Source organism: Tursiops truncatus, chromosome 7 (genome assembly GCF_011762595.2).
Source record: "Tursiops truncatus isolate mTurTru1 chromosome 7, mTurTru1.mat.Y, whole genome shotgun sequence".
Taxonomy (NCBI): Eukaryota; Metazoa; Chordata; class Mammalia; order Artiodactyla; family Delphinidae; genus Tursiops; species Tursiops truncatus.
In genome coordinates, this window is record NC_047040.1 from 62,408,686 (window position 1) to 62,421,163 (window position 12,478).

Sequence of the window (12,478 nt, forward strand, 5' to 3'; positions counted from 1 at the left end):
AGATCTCTATGAACTGATATGCAGTGATTTCTAGGTTATATCATTAAGTGAAAAGAAAAAAACATATACAGTATGCTATCTATTGTGTAAGAAAAAAGGGAAAATAAGAAAAAAATATATATCTGTGCTTATGTTTGTAAAAAGATATACAGAAAAATAAACCAGAAACTAATGAGGTTGGTTACTAATATGGATAGGTGGTGGGAAAAAAAAAGGTAAAAAAAATGGGGGAATGGGAATGGAATGAAGAGTTAGGTGCGAGTGATACTTCAGAAGTATTCTCTTTGCTTTGACTCTTGGAATCATGTTAATGTTTTAAAAGCTTAAAACAAAAAGGCAAGAAATAAATCAACCTGAGAGGGAGAACAAATGAAATATAATCGGAAATGAATTTAACATATTTTGAGTCACAAAACCACACAAAATTTACACTAAAAAGTACTAATCCAGGTCATTTTTAAACATGATAATTTAACTACATACCCTCACTGTAAAAACAAAAATTGCTATAAATAAATAGTGAACTCTAGTTAGTAGGTTACTCTTCACAGTGGTATAGGATGGCAATTTTTAAATATAGGATTCAACAAATGAGTAGAAATTTTGAACACACTCGGAGGGAGATTTCTCACTGTGGAAGAAGGGAGTTACAAATGTGGAACAGAAAACACAATAATCCACATGATGCTGACAGATTAAGTTCTTCTGAGACCAGAGGAGTTTACAGTTATTGAAGAGGAGAGCAAATCTTTACCCATGGGACATGATAAAAAGTATGAATTGCTGACAAGAGCCCTGGTAACAATTTTTTTGTAGTCAGAATTGGAAAACATTAGCTCTATTGACTTTGGGTTACAAATAAATTTAGCGAGTAGGCAAATTCACAAATACAGAATCTTTGAATGAGGAACAACTGTATTTTACTCTTTATAATTAAGTAATTTACGAAGAGATACTCAATGCAAACATCCTGTTCCTTGTTAAACTTACCCTATAAATTTACCATCCATAGGTAATTCTTTCCTGAATCAATGTTACTGAGATGACTGCAAAACAGGGACATTTCTAACTCTATAATTCCTTTTACATTTATTAGTTGCATTCTACTAAGGAACAGTTTTTCTTTCTCCCTTGTTATTTATTCATTTATTATTTATATCTGAATGGACTCCTGGATTTCCATTTTATTTGATAATATGATACCATCATTATTTATTTTCAAGATAATCAATGCTCAACTTGTCCTAATTTGGCCAGGCGGAATGCCACCCCTTCAAGCTGGCTCCTGAGTCCTCTTGACAAAAGTCTTCATCTTTTGAAAACTTTAGCAGTACAGTTCAACTCCCCTTTCAACAATTCTTTGTTCTTCCTCCTTCAAAAATTCTCTCCCTCATACGTCCCTCTCCTATTTATTAGTGATCAGTGGCAGGCACACAGAGAAACGACACACCAAAAACGTGATATTTTAAATCATCAGATCATTAATTCTTACATGAAGAACTGTGAGCCATTTGTATCCTTCCCTCTGTTGGCCATTGACAAGAGAAATTCTTTGTTGTGTTTAACAGCAAAACTCTCATCTATAGAGAAGCAAAGTTTTCAGTTATAGGTATAACTCCCCCCCAAAATTCATTTTCATTCCTCTTCATATCTTGTGTTCATATCATGTGCTCTTTAGTGTCAGACAAAATTTAGATAAAAGGTTAAAAGAAGAGAAATCCAATATTAACCAATTTCCTCCATCTTTTCAGATTAAAATATTTCTAATTTTCAATCCCTTGCTATAAAATCCAAATACTTTACCAACCCCCTTTCAATATTATTCTTAGCACAGAGAGGCACTCATTAAACTTAATATCTGCCATGATAGAAAGAGCAGATTGCCTTCGAATCTTGGATTAGAATTGGAAAAAAGCAGGTGGAACGTGAAAAAAAATTTCACTGACTCCCAAAAGTGAAAGATGGGAAATATGAAATTAATTCCACAATCACATGTTTATAGTCTTTCAAATGATCTTCACATTAATAAAAAATTCCAGACAGAAAACTTAAATTTGGGAAAACCATTACAGCCAAATTCAGAATATCAAAGATTAAAAAAAAATCTTCATAGAAAAATGGATGCACAAAAATGTTGATATTGTCACTACGAAATATAGCTGAATCTCTTTTAATAAAGATTAGGATCAAGCTATGGAAGTTCCTATTCTAGCACTACAATTCTAAAAGTTTATTACAGATCACTGAAACCCTTCAAGTAATATAATGTACGAATGTACTAATTACAAAAAAATCCTACCTTTATAAAAACTCTATCACATAAAATTTTTCACAAGAAAATTAACTTCGTTTAGTTGAAGGTAGTTGGATATTAGTATATCAATAATCTTATTGATTCAAGAGAGAAAAATCAATGAATACTAGAAAACATTAAAAACAATTTAAACAAACGTTTTTACCTTCAAAAAATCCTCCATAAATGGATTCCCCTCCTCGTCCATTTCCTAAGAATGAAAAAACATGGGACTCTTAGAACTGATAAGTCAGCAATCTCCTTGAAGGTCCTACCTAAACACAATGCTTCTTACAAAGTAGGTACTTGAATGACTTTGAATCAAGAATACTCAAACGTTCACAGCAAATTATAAGACCTTAACTTAAAGTCAATACTGACAAGACCCCAAATTACTTTCTCTCCTCTATGATACAACAGTATGAGTGTAACAAAGTTTATTAAGATCTGTAGAAGAAAGAATGTTCAGATCCTAATGATTATGTAGGTCTTTTAACAGAAATTACTAGTAGCTTCTCAAAGTGTCTTTAAAAACACAGTTTCAATGTTTTTACAATAATAGAGGTAAAAACCATACTGTAGTAAAGGATTACTGGCTGTGACAAAATCAAACATGAACACTGATAGGCTACTAAGAGATGAATAGTGTTTTGTTTTTAATCCAGAAGCAAATTTCTGAAATTCATATATCAAACATGAAATTTTTTCCTATGTGTTTCCTCCTTTTTATCTATTTCTATGAGTACTTCTAATTTTTTTTTTTTGGCCACACCAGGCAGCTTGCAGGATCTCAGTTCCCCAACCAGAGATTGAACCCAGGCCCTCGGCAGTGAAAGCTCCGTGTCCCAACCACTGGACCACCAGGGAATTCCCAGTACTTCTAATTGTTTGACCAAAGATTAAGTGGGCTGAGAAGAAAACTGGCCTAGTACTTCTAGAGACTTGTCTAACTTTGAGATTCATGTATTTAACAAAGAATATAAATATATGATTTTCTTTGTGGGAATCAAAGTCTTACCTTCACTGAAGTCACCACCTTGAACCATAAAATCTTTGACAACTCTGTGAAAGAGACAACTTTTATAATGTAATGGCTTCTGAGTTGATTTCCCTGTCCCCTTTTCACCTACAAGGAAGAAAAATTAGTAGGCTGTTAAGTAGAAAAGAAATTAAGGAAGTAGTATTAAAGCAAAATTCATGATGAAATCACAAGAAAAAAATTTTTCACTACTTCTTTAATTTTGTATCTATATGAGATTACGGATGTTCACTAAACTTTCTGTGATAATCACTTTATGATGCAAATAAATCAAATCATTATGCTGTACACCTTAAACTTATACAGCAGTATATGTCAATTACATCAATAAAACTAGAAGAAAAATTTAAATAAAATAAATAAGACATTTAAAAGTTAAAAAAAAATTAATGATGAAAGCTTTTGCCCAGTAAAATACACCTCTCTTGACCTATACAGACTTCTTTAAATTACAGAATTTTAACTTTCCTCAGGAATTTTTAAAAAATTCATTTAAAAAGCACCCATGCTTTTCTACTGAGTGTAGAAATCAATCTCAGATACAATCCCATTACAATTAATATGTATAAGAATTACTTTCATGTCTAGTAAATGTTGCATAGTCAGCATGCTGAGAAGGAAATAATATGCCTGAAAAAATCTAAAACATGTTAAATTAAAAATCAAAGCAAACTGAAATCAAATGGGACTACTATTAGGGCAAGTGAAAATGTCAACAAACCTGTACAAAGACAACGAAAGTTCTCGCATGTTTTGGGGCACACATCAGAAAATAATTCAAAGACAACTCTTCCAGCTAAAAAAGAAGGTAGTTGGTTTAAATTTCTTTACTAACTTAAAATATTAAGTACTTATATATAAATGTTAAATAGGGACATTAATTTCCTTACCAGGTTGATTATTAATGGCGATGTCAAAAAAACATCGAGGACGCTGAACCTTTATTCCCATGGCTTCAGTACTTCAATCTATGAGTAAAATACAGTTTCAGGCAAACAGACGAAAACAGCAAAGATTTTTCATACATTTCTGAAAACAAAACAAAACTGTGGAGCATAAATGAAAAATGTAGTCTGAATTTATTTTATTATTTATTTCCATGACATAAATCACATGAATTATTCTTTTCTTTGAGAGATTAGATTGCATCTTGTGAGGCAATCAGAAAAGACATTATAGGTCTAGCCATTATATAACACAATTTCTATTTTAACAACCAAATATAGATTGCCACCTCAAACAGAAAATTGTATTAAGTCTGTATGATTAGTGAACTAAGCAGGCAGATTACCTTTAAATAGAGAAAAATCAAGGACAAGCTGATCCAATCTTTTTGCGCCTAGAAAACAAAATAAATTTTGATTAAAATGGTGGACTTTTTAAAAGAAAAACATTCAAATTCCCCAAAAATAATTCCCCAAGGAAGAAAGAAAGTGGGATACTTTAGTAATAGTAACATACGGTAGATTTACATTCTGAGTAAAAATATATTACATTTTACATATAAAGCTATTTTTTCATCAGAAACAATAGCCTTTACTGATACACTAGTGTAGACACAAAAAATATCAGTAAGTGAGATACTCTATGTGAGTTTTATCTACATAACAGATGGCTATTAGTTAAGACATTCTTTTTTTTTTTTTTGCGGTACATGGGCCTCTCACTGTTGTGGCTTCTCCCGTTGCGGAGCACAGGCTCCGGACGCGCAGGCTCAGTGGCCATGGCTCACAGGCCCAGTCGCTCTGCGGCATGTGGGATCTTCCCGGACCAGGGCACGAACCCGTGTCCCCTGCATCGGCAGGCGGACTCTCAATCACTGCGCCACCAGGGAAGCCCCAAGACATTCTTTTGATAGGCGTTTATTTTAAGGACTTAGAATGTTTGAATTGTAATACTTGGTGGAGAATGACAGGGTAAGGTGAAAAGCAGAAGAAACAAAATAGCATCCAAAATGGCGCACTATAAAAATAACTGTTTCATCTGTTTAGAACAGAGACTAACTGAAATGTTTATGCGTTTCTGAAAATTATAGTATCTAGGCTGGTAGCTCAGTAAGCAGTGAATGATATTTTAAATCCAGTGAAATTTTTATTGAGACAATTTTAGATTCAGTTATAGGAAATAATACATAGATACATGTTTCCCCAATGGTAACATTTTACAAAACTATATAATAGCACAACTGTGTATAATAGCACAACTGTAGCATAAAAGCATAACAATGCTTATACACTTCACATTTCCCCAGTTCTACCTGTACTCATATGTGTGTGTATTTATTTAGTTCTACACAATTTTATCACACATATAGGTTCATATAACTACCACCATTCCTATCAATTTTACACATACCACAAACCACAAGTCAGAATACTCAACAATAAAAGCATGGAAGACTTTGCCCAAATTACCAACAATTTGAAAAATACAAATTCTATGTATTTATTCTTTATTGCATGGAATGGGGGGGAAATACCATTTTCTCACAACTTCCTCCATTTTTTATTTCTAAAAGATACAATATATATAATAAAAATTTGTTTCTCATGAAATAAAGCAAAAAAGATGCCTTTCAATCCTCCAGGAGACTACAGACATAGACTTCCTGAAAACAATAAAACAAAACAAAACTTAGTAATTTTAAAATCTTGCCAAGTTTGCTGCATTAAGTTTTTTTGTATAGAATTTCAACTCATGCACATTTGAAGTTGAGAATACACTGAATCCATAAATCTGAGGAAACTATCCTATCTTAAAGAGAAATATTAAATTACTACTTAGTACCTGATTATCTTTTATCTTCTAAATAACTTTTACAGGCCTTCTTAAATTCTCTACTTTTGAGGGTAGAAGAAGAGAAGAGGAAGTTTAGTGATTTATTTATTTTCCTCCAAAAAAAACCTTCTAAAGTTATTTGTTTAGCCACATATCTCAGGTAGAGATTTTTATTCTTACAAAATGAGTATAGTATAGATAGCACTGCCCAAAACATATTGAATTGTTTACAGTTATAGTTGATTTCCTATTTACTATGTTCTTGAAAACAAACTCCAAATGTGTGACACACACACATACACAGAGGGAGTATTATTCAGTCACAAAAAAGAAAAATATCCTCCCACTTGTGACAACATGGATGGGCCTTGGGGGCATTATGTTAAGTGAAATAAGTCAGACAGAGAAAGACAAATACTGTACAATCTCACTTACACATGGAATCTTAAAAAAAATCCAAAACCTGAACATATAAAGTACTGAGAATGTAATGTACAGCATGGCTAGTAATATCGTGCTGCATATTTGAAAGTTGCTAAATAGACAATCTTCTCATCACAAGAAAAAAAATTTTGTAAGTATGTGAGGTGATGAATGTTAACTAGACTTACTGTGATCATTTTGCAATGTATACATTTAATAAGTGAGCATGCTGTACATCTGAAACAAATATAAAGTTATATGTCAATTACATCTTAAAAAAAAAAGGATTTACACCAAAATATTAACATTGATAATACCTGAGCCATGAATTTAAGGGTAATATTTATGTATTTATGTTTTCCAAATTTTCTTCAACAAACAGGTACTAATTTTAAGCAGGAAAAGTATTTTTAAAGAAATACTAATGAGATAATTTTCTGCCTATTAAAATAGCAAAGATATTTTAAAAGAATAATTCCCAATACAGTAAGCAACTCCTCTGGAAACATATGTAAACCTCTTAAGTTTTTATACCTTAAACTGGTTTATACCTTAAAAAATCCAATTGCTAGGAATCTACTGTAAGGAACTATCTTAAATTTAGAAAGCCTTCATGTATAAAGTTGGCCATCTTAGTGCTCCTTTCAGTAATATACTATCACAAGTAAACTATTCAATATTATGACAAATGGTTACATTATGGTCTCTAGTTGAACAAAATATCATAGTTATGGAAGCAATGCTTACAAAGATTAATAATTTGGAAAATGCTCATAATTTGTTAAAAATAATCAAGATATAAAACAGTATATGCAATATTATTATAATAATAATTATAAACTACTCCTAACCCTGAAATTCAAAGATTTACAAAAAGAAAAAAAAAAATTGAAAGGAGGACTTCCCTGGCGGCACAGTAGTTCAGAATCCGCCTGCCAATTCAGGGGACATGGGTTCGAGCTCTGGTCCGGGAAGATCCCACATGCTGTGGAACAACTAAGCCCGTGAACCACAACTCCTGAGCCTAAGCTCTAGAGGCCATGAGCCACAACTACTGAAGCCCGCGCACCCAGAGCCTGTGCTCCGCAACAAGAGAAGCCACCACAATGAGAAGCCTGCGCAGCACATCAAAGGGTAGCCCCCACTCGCTGCAACTAGAGAAAAGCCCGTGCACAGCAAGGAAGATCCAACGCAGCCAAAAAAAAAAAGGAAGATTGAAAGGAAATAATCACTACGGTGTTTGGTTTTAAGACTGGAGAGTGTTTTTGCCTCACTGTACTTCTTTCTACTTTCTTTAACAAACATAACTGCTGCTAATAATAAAAAATTCATAATAGAATAGAAAATGTACATATAATTTTCTAAGATTATAATATACATGTCTGTGTGTGGTTATAATATATATTTATGTTATACCATGTGGGGATACTGTACTTTTCATAGAAATAGATTTAAATGGTTGCTTGAAATAACAAATCAAATATGCCTTAAGTTTAAGAAAGATGAAAGACACCATATTATTATTAAAAGCACTGTACAAATATCTTGAGTATGTAAATGTTCTAATATTAGTAGCTAATGAAGAACAATGGTGATACAAAAGATGGCTCAATGCTATGTCTCTAACATTACTGAAATCAAATTTTATCTAATCAGAAGCAGGACACAGTATTTCCTCTTTATTATTTCCTGGTATTACAATATCTAAATTCAAACACAAGACAAATATCTGGTCAATTTTTCTTTCCTTTTTTTTTTCAAGAAAGAGTAAAGAGAAAATACTGAGAGATCAAAAATACAATTCAGGGAAAAAAGTCAAGCCTATGCAATTTTCAATAAAGTAAGTCATGAATTTCCTAAGGATAGTACATAAAGACAGCTTTCAGAGCAGTAGTCTGCAGGCGAACTGTTCACTGCAAAGTTGTTTAATCTAAATGAGTTGCAGCTGTTTTATAAAATGCAGATATAAATTTTTCTTTAAAAAAAAAATCACCATATGTAGCAACATGCCCCACTCCTGTACAGCAATTAGCATAGTGTGCCCCTTTAGATGAGGTATATATGTTCCAGTTCGACCTAGTTTCCACTATTGCATGTTAGCCGTTACCATTTATCATCTACTTGACCTCTTGCATTCACCTCACCTGCCTGACTCTCTAAGTATTTCATACTTAATATCATCTACTTTATTTATAATGAAAATACTTTTAAAGATAATCAGCAAAGTTAATAAGCTCACTGAAAAAAGAGTACACAAAAATGCATGAAATACTGACTTTTAACACTTTTATATACATTCTTCCACTTTCTTCTAACCAGATAGAATTACAATATGTTGTTTTAAATGTTTATCAACACTATCAGTCATTTTTGTGTGTCAACAATATATAATGTAACAAAATTTCAAAATATTAAATGCCAGGATGTATAAACTTCTGCAACAAATGTATTTCATAAAAATATCAGAGAGATGTAACAAATTCATAAGTAAAAAGTTTAATCTTGTAGTTTCATACATAAAATAATTTCCATATTCACCCTAAAGTAACATGAAGGATTGGGGGGGCAGGAGAAGGACACAGGCAACTAATTATTAAAATATATAGTAAAGAACATGGTATTTGTAATTAGGCAATAAATAATGCAGTGACTTTATTACTTTCAAAGAATTACCTGGAAGTTTCACACAGTATGAGGGAGTCAGCATAGCATTTGGTCTTGAAAAAGGAGACAGTAAATACTTTTAACTATTAAGATGACAAGCGGGTCTTTGACATTTCTGATTCCCTTGGCTAATTCCTAAGTGTCCTTAAAAATTTAACATAGCCAAAGTACACTCTGGGAATTTCACCCCAACTCTCTAAAGTTCAAATGATTCTCATTTGTTCAATTTTATTTTCATTATCATAAACTTGTCTGTAAACTCCTTGAACTCAGATCCTTTATATCTTCAACACCAAGCATAATGTCTGGCCCAGGACTACATTACCAAAGAGAATGCGAGTTAAGGCATGAGCAGAAGCTGACTCTTACTCAGTACCTTTTCTCCCATATGTACTGCTTCTCACCTGGGGTATCGCTAATACGTATCTGTAGTTAGTAAATCTTCTCGGCCTATTCCACAGTTGAAATAGAGCCTGTTTTCTAGATCTGCCTTCTAGGGCTGCATTCTATTAAGTGTCTATTTTCTTTTCTTTTTCTTTAAACAGAATCCACTATAAGAGAGAACATCTTCAGTTCAAAACCAAGAAACAAAGATGGGAAGTTCTCATTTGCTTAAGTTTAATAAAAAGGTAACAATTTTCATATAAGTCTTCCACCTCTAAGTGCAATCATATTAAGTTTAACTAAAACTATAGCAGATCTTGAAGATTACTTTCAAAGATGGCAATCTAACATTCACATTTTACATTCATTCTTTACCCTACCTTAATGTAATTCACAGAGATCAAATGAGAAATAAAAATGGATTGCTTAGGGCCTCCCTGGTGGCGCAGTGGTTGGGAGTCCGCCGGCCGATGCAGGGGACACGGGTTCGTGACCCGGTCCTGGAAGATCCCACATGCCGCGGAGCGGCTGGGCCCGTGAGCCATGGCCGCTGAGCCTGCGCGTCCGGAGCCTCTGCTCCGCAATGGGAGAGGCCACAACAGCGAGAGGCCCACGTACAGCAAAAAAAAAAAAAAAAGGATTGCTTAAAAAACATATAAATACGTTTACGAATGCCAGATTGCTAGCGAATTAAGTACAAACAAGTTAACGTTCTGAGGTGTCAGAAAAAGGCAACTATGATCTTCTGCACAGTTCCCCTTCCCTTAGTGTCTCTGACAGTCACAAACCTCGGCCCTGGTAAAAACATAATTAACAGTGTATAGGCACTTACTAAATTCTTAAATCCTTCAGAAAACTTAAAGAGAAAAGCTGTAATGTTGCCAAGTTCGGTGTTAAATAACTTTTTGCACATACAATCCGAGAGACATAAAAACATAGTACAACTATGTTAGTATCAAACTAAAAAGCATATACTAACTGGGAAATCTCTCCTAATATTAATATTTTACCTGCAATTATCTAAACTCTTATAATGATAAATTTATCCCACTGTCTTCAGAGATAGAATCACACCATACTAGCAATGTTATTCAATCCAGTAACTCCTAAATAAAAAATTACACACTTTTGAAGTTTGAAGGAAATAGATAATCTGGTCCAATCTTCTGATTTTATACACCGACAACAAGAGGATTAGAGAGCTGAAGTGACTGGCTCAAAGTCACAAGCGGAAAAAAAAAGCAAGAGTTTTCTGGTTAAGACTACAGCTTCACTGTAGAAACTAGCTTATTCACAAATATTCCAGATAATGGCTTACATAATTTTACTTTTCGCCATATGACCACAATGCAATGATTTAATTATGAATAAACCTTAAGCTAAACTTTATGCACAATTAACAGTAGCTTAATATATAAACCACCAGGCTTCATGCAAGTTAAAAATCAGTAAGTTAAGGAATCATTCATGTTTTAAAAATAACCATTTTAATACCAAAAATTGATATCTATACTTATAAGTATGATGTATTTAAATTTCAAGAACAAGTTGGTAATCATTTTAAGCCACTACTCAAACTAAAACAAAGTGCAAAAGATTTCCTGTCTGGCACTAAAAGTACACAGTCCCAGTTACAGCAGTTTTCTCTGAGTATTTATAATACTGCCTGTAGTAAATTTCAAGATGCAAGATTTGCCTTACGGAAATAAAAATATACTGAGTTCTTATGGAGACCATATATGCATTAAACCAGGTCAAAACTATTGACACTTAATCAAATGAAAACTGAAACTTGGTGCTAATATTAAAGAAAAAAAAAGAATACCACTACGTAGCAGTGAGATTTGCAACAAACTCTTCAAATCACTTGAATTAATTATCTATGGATTCCAACTACATAGAACAAGACAGACACCTTAGTACATCAGGATACAGAAAATAAATACATTATAATTCTGTTGAAATATCCTACAAATAAAACAAGGGAGGGCTTCCCTGGTGGCGCAGTGGTTGAGAGTCCGCCTGCCGATGCAGGGACACAGGTTCGTGCCCCGGTCCGGGAAGATCCCCCATGCCGCGGAGCGGCTGGGCCCGTGAGCCATGGCCGCTGAGCCTGCGCGTCCGGAGCCTGTGCTCCGCAACGGGAGAGGCCACAACAGTGAGAGGCCCGCGTACCGCAAAAAAAAAAAAAAAAAAAAAAAAAAAACAAGGGAAAACATCAACATGTATTTCTTAAAAGAGCAACATTTGAAGAATTAATTGTAGATGGTGTCCTGATAACTAATAGAACTAGTTCATCCTACTATGAAGGCTACCAATTTCCCTTTGCATAGAGAATGGATGCTGCCTGATAGGAAATCTAATTTAAAATATGCAAAATATCAAAAGGACAAAGACTTTACTTAGAGGCCACCGATACTGCAAGACCACAATAACAAGCACGAAAAATCAAAGGCCTTTAACAAGTCACAATAAATGTAATGTATGCTCTTCACTTCACTCATTCGAGAACTGCGGAGTTCTTTTACACAGAATTTTAGCAACCTTGAATATTTATGTTTGAAGCCCACAGCTGACGACAGTCTGAAATCAAATATCATTTTATAGATGAAATAAAACTGAGGTTCAGAAAGATGGCTGGGCCAGAAACAAATTCAAAGTTTCTGACCTAGGAAGTTTGTATACTTGTACACCCCCGACAACAGGGGAAGACAAGAGTCTGCAAAGACAAAAACCTTAAAAAGGTAAACAAAGTTAAAAAACAAAACGAAAAAAGCACAGAATCCTACTACAAGACAAGACCCATTAGGATCTCAGGACACCAACAATCCTGAATCATAAATTAGAAAACGTTAATGTAAAATGAGCTCTGTTTAAAACCGAAGTATGTAATTTCT

General features: G+C 33.5%; 1 protein-coding gene across 5 annotated transcripts in view; it reads right to left on the reverse strand.

The window, feature by feature from the left end:
* Positions 1 to 12,478, reverse strand: part of PPIG (peptidylprolyl isomerase G) — a 41,103-nt gene that overhangs the window by 27,240 nt on the left and 1,385 nt on the right. For 4 of the 5 annotated variants that reach the window (XM_073807595.1, XM_019922843.3, XM_019922840.3 and 1 more), the window contains exons 2-7: positions 4,624 to 4,671; positions 4,223 to 4,300; positions 4,054 to 4,128; positions 3,312 to 3,419; positions 2,460 to 2,504; positions 1,493 to 1,580 (exon numbers count right to left, since the gene is read on the reverse strand). In XM_073807595.1, coding sequence (XP_073663696.1) covers positions 1,493 to 1,580; positions 2,460 to 2,504; positions 3,312 to 3,419; positions 4,054 to 4,098 — 286 coding nt within the window. In that variant the 5' untranslated portion in view covers positions 4,099 to 4,128; positions 4,223 to 4,300; positions 4,624 to 4,671. Of the gene's footprint in view, positions 1 to 1,492; positions 1,581 to 2,459; positions 2,505 to 3,311; positions 3,420 to 4,053; positions 4,129 to 4,222; positions 4,322 to 4,623; positions 4,672 to 12,478 lie in introns of those variants that run through there. The other variant, XM_033860047.2, reaches the window with a different exon arrangement.